General features: G+C 30.7%; 2 protein-coding genes across 3 annotated transcripts in view; both read left to right on the plus strand.

The window, feature by feature from the left end:
* Window positions 1-19,636, plus strand: part of LOC148272791 (WD repeat-containing protein 48 homolog) — a 29,795-nt gene extending 10,159 nt beyond the window's left edge. The window contains exons 4-5 of one of the 2 annotated variants that reach the window (XM_088239567.1): window positions 17,398-17,428; window positions 19,305-19,636. The gene's annotated coding sequence lies outside the window, so the exon portion shown is untranslated. Of the gene's footprint in view, window positions 1-14,271; window positions 15,423-17,397; window positions 17,429-19,304 lie in introns of those variants that run through there. The other variant, XM_088239566.1, reaches the window with a different exon arrangement.
* LOC148272792 (beta-1,3-galactosyltransferase 1-like) lies at window positions 14,317-15,422 on the plus strand. Its single transcript, XM_088239568.1, has one exon. It carries the CDS (start codon window positions 14,317-14,319, stop codon window positions 15,343-15,345), a length of 1,029 nt encoding a protein of 342 aa, XP_088095694.1. The 3' UTR covers window positions 15,346-15,422.
* Window positions 19,637-22,965: the final 3,329 nt, after the last annotated feature.

Consider the following 22,965-nt stretch of genomic DNA (forward strand, 5'->3'; position numbering starts at 1 on the left):
TGTGGTATATTTTGTAACAGGGTTTAAGACATAATCCTACATTACATGGAGAGCAAAAGTATTGAGTTAATAATTTATTTTTTTTGGATTTAATTTTGTGTTCACACAAACATGACAACGTCTTCGCGGCGTTTTTTTTTTAGGGTTCGGCGGAATCAACTCGGGAATGTGATCCATTATATCCCTTGGAAAAATTCTGTGTGGAGTCCGGCTTGTCGAGACTGTGGGATGTGGTGTCCTTATAATTTGTATTTTATATTTCGCTAATAGTTGCGTTGTAACATTTTCTTGAAAATCTGGAAATGATATTGTTTTGCCAGTTACTGATTTAAATAAATAAAAAGAATTTAATAAATACAAATCTATAAAATGAAATGATACCTTTTTGTACCATTTTAAGGATTTCCTCATGCATGTTACATTACTAATGATCATATCAGTTTTATCCACTGTTCCCATACATTTATTATAATTAATTATGCATTTCGGTTTAATTATGGGCTCATCTGTGGGATAATGTAGTTTTCCAGTTGGCTCCATGGAGTCATCGTGCATTGTTGTCAACATATGGACCTCTCTCTCGTCACACCATTTTAGGGCTAATAATGGAGTATCATTTTTAGCTTCTACTTCCCCATTTTTCAATTTTCTAAATTGTGGTTAGCCTTTCCGATTTTTTATCACGGTCCCACACGCATTAGTTTTATTTGCATGAAGATATTTAAATAATACCGGACTTGAATACCAATTATCACACCATAATTTGTGCCCTTTTCCAATATAATCTTTTAAAAGTGTTGTGACTACAGCTCCGGATACTCCAAAATTTTGATCATCTACTATGTCCGTTCCTTCTCCACAGTAGATGATAAAATCTAAAATATATCCGGTTGTCACGTCGCACAACACAAATAATTTAATTCCAAACCGATGTCGTTTTGACGGAATATATTGCTTAAACAATAATCTTCCTTTGAATGCTATCATGCTTTCGTCTATGCATAAATTTTCGTGTGGAACCATTGTCTCTTTAAATTTTTTTCTCGTATATCTATTAATATCCTAAGTTTGTTCAATCTGTCGGAAGACGGGGGACCATTTGGATCAGAGAAATGCAACATTTGTAAAATTAACTGATAGCGATCCCTTGGCATTGTTTTTTCGAAAATTGGATAAAAATACAAGTCATCGGTATGCCAGTACTGTTTAATAGATAAATGCTTACATTTCGCCATCACCATAGACAGTGCGTAAAAAAGATATAATTCGGGAACAGTGATATCTTTCCATTTGTGTGTGCGAGAACTTGGCCCTTGTTCTTTACTTGTATATGTATATACATAAAATTTATTGATTTCTGAAACTATAGTGCTCATTATCTGAATGTTTAAAAAATGTTTACAGCCGCTTCCAAAGGGTTAATAAAAGTTTTGAGACAGGGCCCACAAAAATTTTTTTTCCTCAAATACTAAGAAAAGCTGTTATAAAAATTCGGGCTGCTTCCAACCATTACAAAATATTATTTGAAACACTATACAATGAATAATATAAAGTTAAACATCCTTAAAAGCATTTTAGCCAGTTTTTCAGAACAGAAGGAAAATTGTATTTACCAAGCGATAGTAAAATGTGGGGACTGTGGATTTTCCCTTAAAATACGGGATTTCAGAATATAAATAAAAAATATTATGACTCAAATGAACGAGTCTAAAAGATTTTCTTTTAAAGGTGAGCAAATAAATGTGAAGCTTCGTCCTCCAACGATAATGGTGAAGTGATTCATCTAGTGTAAAAAAACCTCAAATTTTGTCAAACACTGTTGAATATGGCCAATATTAATTTCCCAAGTATGTTTCACGTCTTTGTATGAAACAGATAAACAGATACACTAATTGCTTTCCTGGAATAAATTAATGGATTCTAATTCATTCGGTAAAATAAATGCTTTCAAAGCTGTGAAAGATAAGTTTTCACCAAATAAAAAGAACACAATAACCTCTCATCTTGTTTCGATAATAATGTCAGCCAATGAACAAATTCTTTTACACATAATTTTACTAGATCAAAAAGCAAGGTATATTATGGTATCTATTTATGGTAATTATTTGAAATATTTCATAAATAATTTTTTTTTTAAACACCATTATATTTTTCAATTTCAAACTTTATTTATATTTCAATTATTATTTTTGGGTTTATATTAAAATTCCATTTTTTGGTTTACAAAAATTAGAAAAATAAGTTTTATGTGGAATTAAAGTATATTATTTTTATTTACTCAATTATTTCATGAGATTCAACTTAAACGCTTATTAAATACATGCCTAATCATAATTTACTGATACCTAAGTGTTTTTTTTTGTAACTAATTTAATATCAGATAATGGATAATATAATTCAGAAAGAAGTGAAAAGTTATATTTATAATTCTTTTTTGTCTAGCACTGACTGAAAACACCGTTTTTTAAATAATTTATATGTTATACTAAAAATATTTACTGATTAAAAATAAAATAAACAAGTTATTGTAAAACGTCACTCCCCATTTTATACACAAGAATTGTTTTTTTTTTTACGTAAAGCAAAACCTTATTGTAAATATATGTATTAAATTTATATAAACATTGCATTTAGTAGTAATGTTGTATGCGTTGTATACTTAATTTTTTTTATCTAAATAAAGTAAAAAATAAAATAAAATTTTCAATACAAACGCATAAAATCATGATGTATCAAAGCGACCCCATTTCGAAGGGTTGACTTTGATCAGCAAGTTTTTATTATTTTCTCGCTCACACAAAATAATATTTTCTCATTTAAAAAATAAGAAATTAAATTTTTCTTTTATGAAGGTTTGAAGTTCGAAACTGAACAAAGTCACCCTATTCTACTTACTCTACTCAAATCATAAATTTTTACGTAAAAACTATCTCAGCATCCGATGACGTCAAACTCGGTGACGTCATGAGTTGTCTGTTTTTATTTATATTCAAATGACTAAACTTTAATCCTTTATATCTCCCTTATTTCTTAACGGATTTTAATAAGAATAGTACTGATTGTCTTGTGATTTTTCAAATTAATTTATTAGCTAATAAAAAAATCCGTGATAATTGCCCATTGTAATTAAAAAATATCAATGGCTCAATTCCATAGTGGGATAGCTAAAAAAAAAGAGTTTTCATTTTAAAAACATTTCTTTTCAATTCTACAAAGGTATAACTCTTAAAAATGATTGGTTTTCACTTATAAGGCAGATGTTTTTCATATGTAAATAAATAATCTTAACAATATCTCAGCTCCATAACTAATTTAAATGTTGAGATCATTTGCATAATAACTTTGATTATCCTAAAACTAGTAACCATTGTGTATATATTTCATATAAATATATACATTTGCACTCACTGAACGTGATATAAATAATTATTTGTTCCAAAACTAGTCACTTCTAGTTATCTTTGTATAGAACTGAGCCATCAATATAATTATAACTTTTACCGTAAAAAGGTGAAAATACAAAAAAATATATACTTCTATCTAATAAAAAAATATAAATATAAATCTTTTAGTCCATCAAGCCGGATCATATTATATCCGGCCCGAAGGACCATAGCAAAAAAGCGAACTTATTTTTACGAATGAGAATGTTTAGTGCTACAAACAATTTAATTTGAAATATTTTCTTGGTTGAAATTAAATCTTTTATTTAGTTGGGCTGTTGATTATGAAGTTCCCTTTCATCTATTCAAACCAACCTTGTAAATTTTCTACGAATCACTTGGCCATTTTTGATACCATAAACCTCACATAAATAAGTTATATTTGATTGATTGGTCACACTTGTTTTATCATTATCTATGCATTATTTTATTTTCTATTATTTGTCCTCGAAACAGCTCTCTTTTGTTCCTTAAAAAAAGAACTCAAATTTAATATCTTTTATATTTAAGGACAAGAGAATAGAGCAAGATTTATTATTTATATTATAACAGAGGTGGATAACATTTTTCAGAAGTCAGTATGTTATTCTAGATGTTAGGGCTCACAACCTATCATTGGCCGATTTTTATTTTTTCAATTCTGTTATCCGATAATTTTTGTTATTTCTCTGTTTTTTGACACATATTATAATGTACATATTTGTAAAAATATTTCAATCCCGATTGGACCGTAGTTTATGGTTTGAAGTAAATCTTATTCTGAGTTTGTCTTCCGACATTTCTTGGTGGAATAAAACTAATCATAGTATTTTTACTGTGTTTTATTGGGACACAATATCTTTTACCAAATAATTACTTCAGATTTCATTTGCACACTGGCCGTCGGTGGGAGTGATGATGGATACAGAATATGCTAACAAATATGGGGGCTGATGAAATATACAGGTTCCACTGTATTAAATATATGTAATTTTATAATAAAGATACGAGTCGCTGATGCTGCGAAAGTCAATTACTCGTATTTTATTTCTATTCCTTTCTCAAGAAGGTTCTCCATATCTGTTGCAATATTTAAATAATAAGGTCTCATTGTTTTATCTGTTTCTTTAAAGTTTTGCAATGCATCTTTGCAGTATGACAGAAAATGTTGATTATTTTACATTAACAATGTTGAAAGTAGATTTTTTTCCATATTCTGGCTTACAGCCAAATATGGCAAGTGATATTAAAGATGAAATATTGTACCTACATGGATAATTATAATACTTTTTGTTGTTTAGTCTGTAAATATTTTTTTCTTTATATAAAAAATGTTTTTGTAAAAATAAAATTGTTAATTGAGTTGCGGGTTACAAAATTCATTCGGACCAAATCGGAAAGAAGGATATCATTTCGTCTATTCAATTCTGAACTATCCCTAAACGCCAAAACATAAAATGTGCAGGATAGCAAGTTTTCCGACATCACAAACTGTACGATCCAAAGTATTGTAAACGCCATGTTATTGTCGAATTGTTAAAAGCGAGAAAATTCTGTGAACTATTCAAAGTATAATTGCCTTTTAAGAGTATCCTAGGGGTTTAGGATAGTTTAGATAAATGATTTTGAGTGTCTGGGGCTTAGGGTAAATGGAAATTATTGAATAACTTAAAAAGTATTGCATTTTTGGCATTTAAGATAATTCAAAAACTAAGGGAATTTCACGAAGAATCATATACATACTGTAAAAAAAAAACATTGTCAGATAGTTCAGAATTGAACAGAAGATTTACTGATGTTTCAATTAATTTACCAAATACAATGACTGTGAGTCACAAACCCCATGCTGTTGTGTTAAAACATCAAAATAAATATTCAGGCGAGTTGCAAAACCTGCTCTGACTCATACATTTTTTGTGATTTGCTCATAAGATTTTGTATTTCTACGACTCAATTCATTTTCATTTCCATGATAATTTGCATAATTTTCGCAGTGCCTTCTAGATTATAATGAAAATTGAAAAGTTATTTACAAAAAGGTTTTTTTTGTATCACATTTTTAATTACAATGATTAGATTGATAACCCAGGTCAATTCTTCCCCATGTTGATGAAATAATGGTCGGTACCAGAACATAATTGTCAACGGCTGATAACAATTTTTTTAGTTCTTAAAAATCATGTGTCAGATCGATTCAAGCTTACCATTGATGAAAGTTTAAAATCCTGTAATGACAAATATACATAAATAATATTTCAAAACCATATTTAGGGCCAGTTGTATTAAAAAAATCTTAAATTTAAATAAATGTAACGTATTTGTCAAAATGGGGTGCTTTGCCTTTCTTTTTTTCATGCAACCTGTAAGTGCAACCTGTAAGACAAAAATGTAATTTTTTAACTTAAACTTTTTTTAATGCAAATGATACTTAAATTTCTTAGATTTTTACGACCGTTCAAATGCACAATGAGTTTTTCTGGGTTATTATGCTGTGTGTCATTTGCACTCTTTGAAGTTTCAGTTCGCATTATCAGGGTTGATGTTATTTTTGTGCATATATGAACTCCATGAACCTAGGATTTGTATCATGTCGCAGTTGTTGCTATACACAGCCTGGTAATTTAAACTCTGTTTCGTTTCGCAGTTTACACTTTATGAGATTTCTTTAAAACTGGGTATCGGAACGATTTTAATCGCATCCCATCATCTCTGTTTATATTATCCGGATGTTTGTAAATTTCACTTGCTTTTTTTTTTCATTACTAATCGAGGTGACTCTTTGGTCTTTCTGCTATTACCGGCTTTTACTATTTATCCCTAAGAGATATATAACATGTATATACACAAACAACATCAACCTGACTATGGATACTGTAATATGATCCGAAAAAGAGTGTGAACGACATACGACATAATGAACTAGAAAAATTAATCGTTGTCTATAGTATTTTTCCTTCATTAATCTATGCTGTATAAATGTTTTGTTAAAAAAATAAACTTTATTACTTGGTATGTTAAATCTTAGTGCGTTATATTATGTTTTTTAGCTTTAATTCCCACCTAAGTTATTGATAATTAATCCAATATTAAATTAAATTTCTGTCAATGTATTATCATCTAGATTGCACTGTACTTTTGTTTGTTTATGGACTTGAATTTCATCTAAAAATTAAAATGAAATAATTATGGAAAGCATTGAGTTTTTATTTGTTAATTTAGCTAATATTAAAAATATATTAAATGAATTACAGAATGTGAAAAAAGCTATTTGACCAACTTGATATTCTGAAAATCTGGGATCGGTGAAGATCTTTTGTGAGAGGTCCCTGTAAATAGTTTTCACCCTACAAGTCCAGGTCTTTAAAGAGCCTGGCTACTGTGTGGAAGGCAAGAGTTCTCATTTTGCTCAAAATAAATGCTTACTTTTCAGGATTTTGCATGTAATTAGCCCTTTTCTGATTCAGGCTAGGCAAGCTTAGCATCTTATGGACTAGATGGTATTAACCTAGCCGGACCGAAGGGTGCATTCGAATCCCCCATTCGATTCTTTCTGTTATCGAAAATAACAGAAAGAAGCATTTTCCTGTTTTTGTCTTAAATTTTCAAATTGTTTAATATTAAAACAAAAAAAGACGTAAAAATTACAAGGGTCAATTTCACTTTATGTACATTAGCATTCGGCAAACTAACAAAAATGAATAACATACATGAATGAGTAAAATATGTGTACGTGAAAACATGAATAAATTATTGCAGGATCATAAACACTTCCAACTTTTTATTCTTATGACGCTATATACAAGTAAGCGCTGGGGTCGTTGGTCTCCCCATTTGGATCATGTGTAATTTTTGGATGCTTTGTGAGGAAAAGGTTAAGTAAAAACATGTTTTGCGGTGACTTTGATCGTTCTTTCCTTGGACTCTTCATATGAGGGCGATTTTTCCAATGCTTGTCTTTGAAGAAATAAATAAATTTTTATAAGTTATCATGCCTGTCTTTTGAACACATACTGAAAGGCAAGTGTGACGGTTTAACTGTGAATATAATCCTTAAAAAAATGTCTGGGGTTGTCAGTTTTATCTTTAACCCACAGATAACAGTTAAATTTATTTGTTCATTCATTTTATTGATTGATAAGGGATTTGTTTATCTTAAGATAATGTTTAGGGTTACCAATCATAGATTATTATTTGATATCCTAGTTATTTAAAAAAAATAATTTGAATACATTTTTCCAATCTATTTTAAAATTAACTCATGATATTTAAATTCACAGTTCCTTTCCAAATAAGAGGAAACCTCTCATGATCGGAAAGGATTTGACTTTAAATTTTATAACAATAAAAAATATTTTGAAACAGGAAAAAAAATGATATGATGTACTTATTCGTATTTAGAATTTTTTCTTAATCATATTTAACCCTCTTAAACCTGAATAGTGAAATCTTTGAGGATTTTTTTTCTTCTCTTGTAGTTTAGAAATTACTGCTATGTAAGTTTGAACATATAATAAGTTTCAAAGGTGTTTTTTATTAGTATGTAAAATAAATACCAGTTGCTAAAATCCATTTTATTAATAAAAAAATAACAGTAATAATGAAAACACTTTTAAAAATGAACGTAGTTATACAGAAAGCAGCCAGCCATATAAAAGTGTAACTGAGATAATAGCACTTTTGTGAAACGTGTGAATTATCAAATTTACACAACTGTTGGAATGTTTTGACTTTAACAAATGATAAAAAATGAATACATAAGTTTTTTTTTTCATATTATAAACAAGAATCTAACTATGTATTTGACCAGTTTTAATGATTTTCCAAAACCGTAAGATTTTTCTAGTGATGTGGGTGTTTACTACAAATTGAAGAATGCTTTTTTTGTGATCGACACCATTTTCAGAAGGTGGTTAATACAGTTCTTTGACAAAAATGGTCTAGCTGATTTAAGCAGAACATAGAATTGACCTTACTGCACTCGATTACATCAATATCTCATTTTTTAAAAATTGTGGACTGGCTGCTTTCTGCATAACTACGTTCAAATCTGAGTAATAATAAGTCACCCGTTTAAAGAGTCAAAATAAAACCCTATGGAAGAAAAATTAGAGCCCATGCGGACGAAAACCATTCTATGTAAATCAATCACGAAGTTAGCTACAGTTTATAGCAATACAACGGGCTGTAGGTACTCAGGTCGAGAATTACAAGTGCTAACCGAAACCGTCCGTTACACGTTTGTTGTTAAACCAACAGTCAAACCAAAAATTTGGAACGCTATTGTTCTATGCAATAGAGCATCTCTATAAGCGGGATTAAATTTGAGTAAAAAATATATAAATTTAAACATATTAGGTAACAGTCTAGTAGTAATTTGACCTTAAATAATAAAGGAATGCTCTAACGAGAGTCGAATTGTCAAATGCAAATGCCATTTTAGGCGGGATTACGAATTACAAATTAATACAATCGATAGATGATATTTTGAGTATATCTAAAGCTTTATAGACAAATACTTATATAGCCTAAGAATAAGTCTAGGCAAACATAGGACCTATAGTTTGTTATAATTAAAAATCACAAAAATTAATAGATTAAAAAAAATTCATGATTGAACACAGGCAGAATAATTGTTGGCAGGTCATAGGTTCCGTAAATGCCTAGATTTCCGCGTCCCTTCACAGAAAGGTTATTCATCTAAATTTTTTGTTACTTAAAGATACAATTATTTACAATCTTTTATCTACATGGACCAAAGATATGATAAAACTTGTCAAAAATATGTCTTTAGTCTTCCTGCTCTATACTGGGATTTTAGTATTAATCACTATAAATTATACTAATCACTATAACAGTATTAATCACTATAAACTATAACTAAGTGCTTTATAATATATTGTTTAAAACATTTGTTTGTGAGTAAAAAACGGAGACGAGAGTGCTGGCTGGAGATAGGGTCTCCTGGAGGCATCTGGTGATGTCCACATGCTCCACTTAGGAGCGGATGTGTAAAAGAAGAAGAAATGTTTTCTGTAATGGCGTTGTTTTCACAAAAATAAAAATAAAAAAACATCCGAAAAGTGTAAGTTCATTTAAAAAAATTTTCATTTATACATAAGTTTAAAATATCAATACAAAAAATATAACACCTGCAAAAATTATATAAACTAGCAGGCAACAGTCGAGTTATCGTTAACTGTTACATAATAGGAAATTCGGCCCTCTGGATTTATTAAATTGGCCTCTGACTGAAAGAATAATTGTATTGATGCAATAAAAGTAATTATGTAGTAACAATAATTATGAAAAAATGTTTTAAAATAACCAAATTAAAAATGTTTGCAACACAATAATAAAAAAAAGTACATTGAACATCTAATTAGTAATGCACTTGTAATAAGGAAAAATAAAATATAAAAGAAATGATGTGTATGAAGGATGAATGTCAAAAAAGTAAGTTTAAGACTTTGGTTTAAACCTCTTGAATATTGAAATAAACTACTATTATATATAATGGCCAGTACGGTTTTATATCATCATTATCATCATTCCCTTTCCGCACCTAATGGCGCATAGGGTACTGCATTGGTACACCAATCACAGCGTATCTCGATCAGTTTGTTACATGAAGATAAGATGATCAGTCTTACGCTTCACGTACCAGTCCAGGGACCATAAAATATTCTGGTGTGACACCTTTTAAATAAATATTTCATTTCAATTATGTCAGGAATCGGACCCGAGACCTCTTGCGTGGTAGGCTAACGTGCTGACCATTACGCCACGAGGCTGACAAATATATATATCATCTTAAATATAATAAGCCCATTAAAGTATTACTTTTAAACTTTAGTCTCCAATATACAGGTCATAAAAGATGGGTGTCAATCTCAAACCTACTATTTTTTAAATTTTATTAATATTAATATACATTTTTACACTTTTAACATTTAAATTTTCTTATTTTTACTGAAACGAAAATCCCACCAAGCCACTTTATGTAGCTTGTTGGTGGAGATTTATATTAATACTATGTAATATTATCTCAATTTATATAAACAATGAATTCCCAGATATAATTAACAGCTGGAAAGATAAGTAATACTATGTATATGCAAACATATCTTTTTTAATTTAAATATTTACACATAAGATACTATTCATGTATTAACTTTTGATCGAGTAGCTACTCTCTTATTTTGCTTTTGTTACATTATGTGTTAAATTTTAGTTATTTCGGCAATAAATTAAAAATACTAGGTACTAAATAATTGAGAGTTCTATTACCATACTTATTACATACTTTTGGTACTACCAAACCATCATTATACATGAAGCGTGTATTATGGTTATGTTGGAGAGGAATTTTGAAAGTATTACTATTAAATTGTGCTAAAATAATGCAAAGCCACAGTAATCCTCGAACAAGCAGAGTGTTTGTACAGGAGAACATAATAATTTCTTTGCAAATAGTGCAAATCTCTGCTGGTACAACTCTCTTACCTATAGAGTACCTGTTGATGGAAAATATGGAAATCAAATGTATAAATACAGTAGAACTCCAGTCATCCGGATTGTCAAATATCCAGATCCCTATCTGGAAATAGAAAAATAAATGAGAAGGTATTAATTTTAATTTAATTGTGCAATTAACTTTGCCGTACATGTTTAATATAGTTTTGAATGTGATTCTAATTCGCTATATTATTATAAAAGCAATACAATCTGGAATTTATGAATCCAGGTACTTGGAGTTTTACTGTAGTGTGATATATAAATATTAATTAATATTTTTTTTATTTATTCATAAATTATATGTATATGCATGTGATAAATGAATAAACAAAAATATGTCATATTTAAATTTATTTCAACTGAGAGGTAAAACATTTTTGAGACGGGAATATGGAAGTCTAGGCATTTACAGGGCTTATGACCTGTCATTGGCTGGTTTAAGTGGCCACTTTACACACTGTGTAACATTCACCATTCTGCCCATGTTTGAACATCCACATTTCCTCAACTCTTCCATCTTCCATTTTTAATTTATTGTCGAAAGAACATAAATTTAACTCACAATGTAACAATAGCAAAATAAGAGAGTGGCTACTCGATCAAAAGTTTATATATGAATAGTAGCTTATGTGTAAATATTTTAATTTTTCATATATTTTCTTGCATTTAAAAAAAAAAAAAAAAATGTATTTACATGTATATTCTGATCTTTCCGGCTGTTAATTCATTGTTTTTATAAATGTAGATAATATTATATAAGTTTGTATAAATATAATCTCCACCAACAAGCTACGGAAAGTGGCTTGGTGGGATTTTAGTCAATTATTAATTAAATAATAAAAAAAAAAATACTTTGATTACAAATAATGGGAAAAATCTAACTGCTTTAAAAGAAAGACTATTGTAATATTTTGGAGCTTTGTCCCCGCAAAACTTCTTTAAATGTTGAAAATCATTATATTTCTCCTTTGATAATGAAATTATTCGATAAGTTTTCTTGTAAAAATATCACTTGATACATCCATCCTATATCTCCAGTATTTACCCGACATTCATCCTTTATCCCCTGTATGTGTTTTTTTTGTCTTTTATTATCTTAGAAAGTACAGGGATTATGTCAAATTTTATGAAACAAAAATGTAGATCATGCGAACTGCCGTCAGATGGCATTATTAGTTAAAAACACATAAAAATTGGCATCTATCCTTTATATCTTGTTCTCTTCAAATGAAAAAAGTAGGTAGAATAACATGTTTACAATCATTATATTGCAAAGTGACATTAATAATTTTTTTAAGATAGTTAAAAACTTATTTAATTATTATATACATTCGGTTTTAATCATTTCATTCAGTGTTTTGTGTTTGATCACGGTTGCAAACGAAATATTGTTGAAAAGCATCACAGATTTTTCCTAGCAGGTCTAGAATGAGAAATTAAAAAAAACTTTTACTAAATCTGATATAATTATGTCAACTTTTTTTGTTTTATCAATTCAAGGAAATTTATATCAACCCTGGATTGATTATAGGTAAATTCTATTGCATGATATAACCAGATATCATTTCCTACTGACACATCATAGTGTGTAGTACCTAAGCTAATGTTGTTTTTGTTATGCTGACAAAAAACTAAAGTTAGTTAAAAGCTGATAAAAAACTTAAGTTTGCTTAAAATGTACTCCGAGGATCAATAAAGATGATATTATACATACAGTATTATTATAATTAGATGAAGCCAGTGACATTTTTACAGGTAAATATATTATTATCTTGTAACTTCAATAAAATTATTTAGGCATGTATAGTATATATCTTCAAAACAAGTTATGCAGTTGTATGTTATTTTTATCCTCTAAATCCTCCGAGGTTTAGTTTCAAAGTTATCATGTATAAAAACCCACTATTTGAAAAAAATGTCTTCTAGTGAAAAACATAATTTCCATTTACATGATAGTTTTTTTTTTTAAATCTCATCCATTAAAACAATTTAAAGGAACTTAAATGGTTTCACGAGTATATATCGTTTCCAAAATATGTTGAAAAAACCTTTGTTGAGTCAAACATTCAAACTGATTTTTCTCAGTACAGTCAATTTAGAGTTTAGAGGGTTTTACCCTCAGAGTTATAAGGCCCCACAGCTGTAGAGATGGCACCATATTGCATTGAAAAAAAGCATTGCAATTTTTTTTTGGTTTAATGACAAATGTGTGACAGACGGTTTCGGTTTGCGCTTGCGATTCTCGACCTGAGTACCCACAACCCATTGTTTTGCTGTAAACTATAGCTTACTTCATGATTGATAATCTTAGAATGATTTTTGTTCATACAGCGGTAGCGCCTTATTACTCTGTGGTTTTTCCAGTACATATCATAATTTTTTCATTTTTTCCTTTCCGCACCTAATGGTGTATAGGGCACTACATTGTTACACCAATCGCAGTGTATCTTGATCATTTTTTTGTTACATGAATGTAAGATGATCAGTCTTACGCTTCAGGTACCAATCCAGGGACGATGAAATATTCTGGTGTGAAAACACCTTTTTAAATAAATATTTTATATCGACCATGTCGAGAATCGAACCTGAGACCTCTGGGTTTTTGTATATTATAAATATGAAGTCTTTTTCAATCCAAACAATCGACAAGAAAATTTTAACAAATTTGATATTAAATCTGAAAACAATATAAGCATGTTATCAGAAAAGTATAATATCGTCTGTATATGTACTGGTAATGGTCAGCGCGTTTTCCTACCATGCAAGAGGTTTTGTGTTCATTCCCCTACGTGATCGACATGACATATTGATTTCAAGAGGTGTTTTTACCACCTGATCCTCTCACCTTCATTTAACGAAAACTATCAGCAGTTGGTGTACCAACGCAGTGCCCTACGACAGATGTCTTCATCGTCTCATAGTATCAGTCCTGGTGATGAGGTAGTAACCTTGAAACCTGTTTATGTGACTGTAAATTTAAGCAGTTTATTTAAATTTATAAACAAAAAGCCAAAAAAGATTTCAAATAATTTTATAAGTCTTAAACTATCTGCAGTGTCTCATATTTAAAAAAAACAAATATATTTTGTGTCCTAGATTGAGAAATTATCTATACGAGTATATACAATAAATATTTAGTCACATAATAACTATAATATATATATAGTTCTTTACCAGAACGATAGTTTTAAAAACATATCTTCCGCCATTGATCGCCTTCTAAACTTTGATTATCTTAATTTTTTTCCCTTTTACACAGTAACTATTTGTCTGGTAAGGTTTTTGTCTATTTCTTAATGGAGATGAAATGGATTCAGAGGCATTTTTTTTCCAGGTTTGATGATATGTGTACCATCATTCCCCGAGTCATCTCACTACCATGATATTCAAAACTTATCATGGGGTTGCACTGGGTGCCATTTTCTTAATTCTGTACTTATCGTATGTCGCCACATATTACGATAGTAGCTTTGCCAAAACTATTCGAAAAGTATCATTACAAACTTTTCAAAATGCCAAGACAATTATTTCTATAGACGATGAGTACAATGTGACTGATCGCATCTCAGATATTCCTCCCTCCTCGTCTGACCGAGAGGCGAGACGATTTTACACACCTGGTTTTATGGAACCTAATCCCAAAGTCTGCGAGAATAAAGGTGAGGGATTGAAAGTCATAGCTCTTGTGATATCGGCTCCATCAAACTTCAAGGCACGAATGGCAATCCGAGAAACATGGGGACACTTTACAAATAGACGGGACGTCTCTATCGCTTTTTTTATAGGAACTACGAACGATGAAGACATCTATAAAAGAATGCTACAGGAAAATTATCTGTATTCCGATATGATATTTGCTCGTTTCTACGAGAAATATGATAACTTGACTTTAAAGACTATTGCAATGCTGCAGTGGACCACGGAGTATTGCCTCAAAGCAAAGTTTTTATTGAAAACTGACGATGATATGTATATAAACATGGATAAATTATTGCAGTTTATTGATGCTCACATGGAAGACACAAATGCAATATTTGGAAGATTAGCTCAACGTTGGCCCCCGATAAGAGATTCAAACAACAAATATTATGTAGGTGTTGATGATTTTTCTGGAAACGTTTACCCGAATTTCTTAACCGGACCATCTTATCTCCTTCCAGCTGTCTTAGCCCCTTCTTTGTTTAAAGCAGCGCTGAATGAACCCTATATAAAGTTGGAAGATGTTTTTATGACAGGAATTGTAGCGGAAAAGTTGAATATAAAAAGAATTGACGAAGTGGGATTTCAAAATATACGTGTTAAAATGGAAGCTTGCACCGTGCAACGTGTGATCAGTATTCATATGGTAGAGTTTAAAGAACAGTTTGACATTTGGAAAAAGTTGATGGACGAAACTAGTAATTGTTAGCATTATCACAAACCCAGCAATTTTGTAAATAACTGTAATTATTTTCAAATAAATTATTTTTTAAAAGTGAAACACAATTTAGGCGGTGAGCGCAGAATTTACATAACACACAAATAGGTATAAATGGACTTGAACACGGGAAGAAAGTTTATTAACCAGATGTGATTGAACCCACCATTCGTTGATAGATAGCACAGCTCACATCATTTACCAGTTTCAACTCCCTATAGCTATATGGTTAAATTTTGATTACAATTATCTCAGTTCCATATGTTTGTGAGTAACGTCACTTCTGCGCTGATCGTTTCAATATTCAACTAGTTTTTGAATATGTTTTTACTACTTTCTGACTGTAGTAGCAATATAAAGGAATATGCATTATTCTGTAAATAAATAACACATAAACATATGTATGTACTATGTACATATATTATTAAATTAACTTTTTTTGCAGAGTTAAAACAAAAAAATGATCATGACAAAGTGTTACAGATTATTGGATATGAATAATGTTTTCCTCCACCCGGTAAAAAATAAGAGCATGTAATTGAATGGCGAAGTCTCACAAAAATGACCGAAAAATTAATAAAAATGAATTACGTCACAAGTTCTTCCGAATAAACCAATGAAAGAGTTTTGTGATAGATTTCCAGTTTCCGGGAAGCAAACTCCAATCGGCAGAACTCTCCGACGAATTTTAAAATTACAAAAGTAAAAAAAAATCATAGGCTTGATAATTTTATTTTATTTTATTTTATTTTATTTAGAAAACATACAGTCATACAAAATCAGTATTAAAAACAACAATTTTTTAACATAAAAAGACCAATTAAGTTTTCATAAATTAAAAAGATATAAACATTAAATGTGACAAAAAATAAAAAATAAATAAGAATTTTAAGTGAAAAAAAGATAATTGTTGACATTTGCGTTTTCCATGGAGGTAATAAATTAAAATAAATAAAAATACCGAATGTACACTCCGAGCCATCCACGCACACACATGAACGCACATATAAAACATATACAAACATATACATTACATGCGGCACATATGCATAGCATAAACCACTCAAGATGTACGATGTATGTACGATACACATAGAATTAAGAGACTATTCTATGACGATACACAAAAAAAAATTAGGTTAGCCTGATAGTCTGATAGGTAGTAAAAATATTACTTATTAAACACAGGAATTCCTAGCTAATCAGGAACATTGTATTTTTACCTATAATATAACATGTGTAAATATTATGGTAAAAATGTATAAACGTGTAAAAATAAATTGGAATAATAAAAGAAGCTTGAAATTTTGACAGTTGAAAGAAATTGTGACACAAGCTCTGATCATTTTATACAATATTGAGTTTTATTATTGGAAAAAAATAAGGTGGTATTAAAAATACTGGAACCCAGTGATATTATACTTAAAGATGAATTCTCAAACTTCTCAACTATTAATAAACATGGAGGATGGAACAGACAACACACAGTAATGTATATTGTTATATTAAAAACATATATAAAAATCTTTATGGGTTAGTTGGAAAATATTGCTATTTAGAAAGCCTATATACTTATGTATACTTTAAATGAAACATTTATTGGAGTACTAAAAATAGTAGACTCAAATCAGTGTTTCATTTAAATATTAGTTCTACAAAATAAATGTCAACTCGATAAATAAATGTAGATGAAGAAATTATCAATTATAACAATGATAATAATGTACGGCTGATGGATTGTTGTTGTTGTTAAAATTTTTAATCCATAAAAACAAAGAACAGGAGAGAAATATAATTAAATCTCTTATATTGGGTCTTTATGGTGGTCGCAGCATTTGTAGCCACTGCTTGAACAGGAATGAGTGGATCCACCCTGCAGTGGATCGGAGAAGCATATTGTTGGAGCTTTTTAGGCGTTGCCATAGGCTCCAAGCTCTTTAGCAAAGTAAGGCAGCAGAGGAGTTTAGCGGCCCACCCATAAATATTTTAGAAGCCCTACAGTACCTTGACAGACCAAATAATTGTCTATATGCATTGTTACAGGTGATCCCCAACTTGTTCCACTCTGCTGCGTGTAATTATTCCATTGTTCCACTGTTGTTTGAGTGCATATTGTATCGGGCGAATTCTTCTAATGTTTCCTATATGTATTTGGGTTTTGTGTCGTTGTTTGTTTTGTTTGTGTTACTACGTTCTTCTTCCTTTCCAAAGCGGGATCTGTAGCGTACGGCCGCGGTCTCAATTTAAACTAACCTTGTATTCCCTCACTGTCACGCTGGGAAATTGGAAAAAGGTGACTGTACTGACCATGTGTATTTGATTGATAGTAAATTGACAATACTGCAGTGAGGGGTACAATGAAAGCTCTAAGAGTTTCTATGCTTTGTTATTTTCGCGGTTTGATTGCAAAGAAATATAAAATTTTTGCTCAATTTAGTTTTAAAAAATTGATGGTGAATATGTGAAACTGAAGAAAGACACAAGTCTTTATGAACAGTTACAGGAAAGGGGTGGGTGCTTTTATTGTATACACAGAAGTTAAATACAATGTAAAGACGATTTTCGGCACTGCACTGAAAGAAGTGTCTTGATAGCATAGAGGCCCTGATATTAATGGCTCTTCTCTGTCTCTCTATGTCCTGGTCCATCATCATCAGTCAGTATGTGGCCTAGATACTTGATTTTTGAAGTTACAGTTAAACTTTTGCTATCCAGGAATTCAGGTGGTGGTGGCACGAATTCAGAAAACGACCACAAGTATAAAGGAGAGTCTAGGTTTTTAAATTTGATTTACTCAATGCGTTTTATGTACATTACAAAATACATACATATTTTAAGGCTCACATCATACAAAAAAAATAAGGATACAACTTATTAAATGTGAAAAATGGTAAAATAAAAATACTCAGTAATTAGAGTAAAGGGAAGCTATCCTCTGCGAACTTTCTCTCAGAAAGAAAGATGTCGATATCCGAAGAGACAGTGCTGGCTTGTCCAAACCGTTTATGATCTGTCTTTGACTGGTTTCAGTTTCAATGCTGTAGAACAGCTTTTATTAAATATTTATAAGCTAAATATCTATATAGTGGTACACTAAGTCTTGTTTTTGATGGGACACGGGTTTGAAACCAGATTTTTTATACACCCTATGGGGCTTAGGATACATGAATTATTACACTATGTAATTCACTGATACAAGAAATAGACATGTTATTGCCGTACCAGCCACATCTCATAGAAACACATTTAATGCGGGCATCGCTACAATGTTACAGGTTAATGCAGTGAGCAAATCTAATAAGAAGTCAATTATATTTACAACACAACAATAAAATATACAGGTATTTGTTTATATTCGCATTTGCAGAATGACGAGCAAACAACATTCCATTTTGTAAAAAATACAATCCAAAAATGTCACCATTCTGGTCATCAAATTATAAAAATGTGTGAAAATAAGACAGATGTAATTTATCAACTCATTAAAATGACAGCTTATCTTACTTTTTATAGATGTGTGTGAGTAATTGATAACATTTTGTGTGGGTAATTTATAATCATGTGCTTGTTGAAATGCATCTCGTGTTGGTTTTATATTTTTGTGTAACAAATATGGTGAGGGTGCATAGCGGGTTTTGCATGTTGGGTTGATTGGTGTCCTGACGAAGAGACGGGTACGTCTCGAAACCGGTAGGCATAGAAAAGTCGGTAAGTGGTTATATACAAATATTTAATAACTTTTAGTATTGCTAATAAATGTCGGTTATGCAGAGGTAGGGGAGTCGTTTGGATTAGCTGGGGTCTGGACCATCGAGGCCCCGCTGTAAATAATGTATGCATGTACTCTTTACCTATATTTGTCATTTTTTGTTTTTAACTGTTTTGTAAACAAATAAATAAAATAAACTCATGTTTAACGTCTAATTTTAAAGATTTCTTTATATTTTCAGGAAAAGAGATGCAAAATCTCCATCTGCTTCAATTTGCTGTTTTATCAAAATATATGTTTGTTTGACATTGGTCTCTATATGGCTTGTTATATACATGATTATAAATTACAAATCCTTTGACATCATCAGTAGAGAAAATCCTTCTTTACGTAATCAAGATGGTAGTGAAACAACAATTGTATTTGGAAAATCGATCGGGTTTTTTACTAACTTTTTCTGACTGGAATATGATATTCACAATGTTAAGTAAAAAGTTATTTTATATTGTTTTAATTTGAATTATTTGAATCCGGATACGGATTGTGGTCTGCAATACTTTGATGGTAATAATACATGTGTATTTAACTTTAGAAATGTCTTTAATTTTCAAAAGACACCCCTGACAATATTAACATTTGTAAATAATAAACATGTACAATCTGATGGCTGCGCGTTTGAAATGTAGCTGAAAAACAGAAGTTTAAGTCTTAAAAAAGTCTGTAGTACTCTTCTGCTCATGTTTTTCCAACTTCAATTCAAAAGCGCGGTCCCTTAGTCCACGAAGAAATATAACTTCGTGACTTTCAAATTTGTTATCTTCTGCCTATTATAAAGCAGTAATTAATGCTCTGACCGCTTCTGAAAAAGAAAGTTTTTTGGAAGCGACGACTTTAACGCTTTCATCGTCATCTTGCTCATCGTCTTCGTACATCGTTGCTTACATGATTACCGTGATCACCGGATAAGCGATGGTCCGGATTATCGAGGCCCTACTGTAATATGATAAAAGTTAAGGTAGGTATTGCCTTAATTTAAAACAATCACGTAAGTGACAAAAAAATTAGTGGAGAAAAGAGTCTCCCGCGTTTGGGTGGAATGAAGAATACAACTCTGTATGTGAAATAGAACTAGTTTTTTTTTTTCAAATCTAGATTAAAAAAAAAAAAACTAAAATTATTTATAAATCATGTAATACAAAGTGCAAAAAGTTTGAATTACATTGCCAGAAGTTACTACAACTTAGTTTGGGACTGAAATAAAATAAATTAAAAAAAAAAATCATATATTTAGAACAAATGCGGGCAATAAAATGAATGGCGCACTAAGCACAGTAATTTCTAATAAAAATATGTCAATCGAAGCTAAACTGACAGTGCACAAGGGAGTTTTAGTCCCAACACTTGTGTATGGAAGTGAAACATGGAACTGGCAGAGGAAGGATGAAAGCTGAGTGAACGCGATTGAAATGCGATTTCTTAGACGAATGTGTGGGAAATTGATGTATGACAGGGTTATGAATGATGAATTCAGACGAGAGTGTTAATCTGAGTCGAGTATAATTGATAAGATGAAGAAAGGGTCGCTGAGATGGTTTGGTCGTGTAGAAGGAATGGATGACGAAATAATGATAAAACAAGTATATATACCATATATGGCGAAAATGAACAGCGACATGAGACGAGGACGACCAAGGAAGACGTGGCATGATCAGATAAACCAAAATCTTAAGTCTGGTCATGTCAAAAGCAGACAGAATCGAAGGGCATGTATGAATGTGGAAGAAGCTATGAATGTATGCCAGTATCGACGTGTGTGGCGGTCCATTCTCTCTGCCTACCCCTATGAAGAAATGGCGTGATGGTAGTAGTAACAAAAAACGAAGCAAGTTTACATCTTTATAACTAAATATATTGCAACAATATGTAAGCCAAAAAACTTTTCTTATATGCTCAAAATAAAAATGTTTTCAAGAATGGTGGAAATAATAAATCTGGGACCAAGGGAGATAAGGTCATTAACATCACATGCTATGGAGACGATGCAACCATAGTGGCAATGGCAATTCCTGATGATTAGAATATATCTATCTTAGTTAGTAAAACAAAGATTTTAAATGTTTTTAATATTTAGGTTTTAAAATCTCGAGCCACATCTTCCTAAGCTCCAAAGTTACGCTGGGAACAAACGAGTAAACATTACTGTTCATTGACACTTCTTTATGTGATGAAGGGGAGATCAAAAACATTTAAATTCTACTGAATAAGAAATGTAGAAAGAATGCATAATCAAATTGGCTTTTTTAAAGTAACACAATAAACAAAATACAATTAATAAAATATGGTTTTGAGTATTATTCTCATTACTTTATTCTGTAGAATTTGAATGTTCAATTTCAAGTAAATGTCTTCTTCTTCTTCTTCGTTTTTTCATGGTCTTTTTACCTCTCAACCCGGGTGTTCTGGCCAGTATCGGGTTTTTTGTTTTTTTTACATATTTACACTTGTGTTAGTGATATAATATATACAAGTTAGTAAGTTAGTATTTAATATAATATAAACACATAATAATATAACATATTTACAGCTTTACGCCATTTATAACTAGATATTTACATAGGATTTTAAATACACGTTTATTGGGTGGGGACAGGAGAGTTAGAATATGAATAAGGAATGAGACATTAATATCAGAGAGGTCTAATAGGAAATCTGGATAACAATCATTTATGGGGCATCCAAAAAAACATGGTTTAAATCTTCCTCATCAAGCTGACATTCGCAAATGGCAGAGTCCCGGACAAGGATTCTGAACAGGTGAGAACAATTTGAGTTAATGTCACTGCCGGCCGTGTAGTAAATGTTTTTCTAACTGCATATTTGGCTATTGAGTTTTTAATCCTAAGGAATTAAATATATAAAACCTTTGTCTTTTTTATGAAAAAAAATAAGAGAAAAAAACATCTGTCATCTTGCCACCTGTCACTGCATGCTCTTCAAGATCAAAATATACAGTAAAAAAATAACGAACAGTTCTATAAGAATTTTTCCTACAACGTTTAAGGCTGTTTTTTTTCATTTTTTCTCCTCTCCTTCAGCATTTATAATAAATATAAATTAAAAAACCGTATTTGGTTTTACTTCATCAAATTGTTTATTTATATATTGTGTTAATCAAAAAGACTATGATTTCCATAACAAATAATTCAATAAATTATGTCGTTGAAGTGCCCAGTCTAAATTATGAAGTAAATGGCACAGATGAGTTACAAATCATATTCGATGGTTAAGCCACATTCGTACATAATTAATATCTAACTGTATCGATGCCCATGATATCATTGCTCAGATAAACTTTAATGTACCTTGCCTTAACTTGCGTACCAATCCTGTCTTTGCTGTGGTAAATTATAAAACTAACTTCGGATTATTTTCCCTTCTGCTAAGGATCCTCAGAACAGTCAACGAAATCTCATTAAACGGTGCTGTCAATGTGTTCCTACAGCAAGAGCAGGCATTCAAGAAGCAAGCGGTGTTGTCACTCTCGACTCGCGATGACAGACTTGCCATGTCCGCCTAGTTATGCCATATTTATACCTTTGGTTGATTATACCTTTTGTAAATTTAAATAGATTTTAAGACTGTTTAGATTAAGTATAGATTAAGTATTACTTATTAATGCTAATCTGTTAGGGCTTACTATAGCCTGTTGATTGGCTTAAAAATATGTAGATGGCATTGTAGGATCAGCTATTGTGGTAATCAGAACAGGCAATTCTGCAGTAGAGTTTGATGGGAATGAAAGGGTATCGTATTCATATTTATGGCGAACTTTTAATAATTTGAATGTAATAAATACATCATTTAACATAGATTTATTTGCAAATAATCTTAATGACGTACGA

This window comes from Micrasema longulum, unplaced genomic scaffold, assembly GCF_059751315.1.
Source record: "Micrasema longulum isolate JH-2025_06_02 unplaced genomic scaffold, ASM5975131v1 h1tg002186l, whole genome shotgun sequence".
Lineage (NCBI taxonomy): Eukaryota > Metazoa > Arthropoda > Insecta > Trichoptera > Brachycentridae > Micrasema > Micrasema longulum.

What these genes read in the sequence shown, in the direction of transcription:
- LOC148272792 (XM_088239568.1), top strand. Translation starts at nt 14,317, where the DNA reads ATGATATTCAAAACTTATCATGGGGTTGCACTGGGTGCCATTTTCTTA.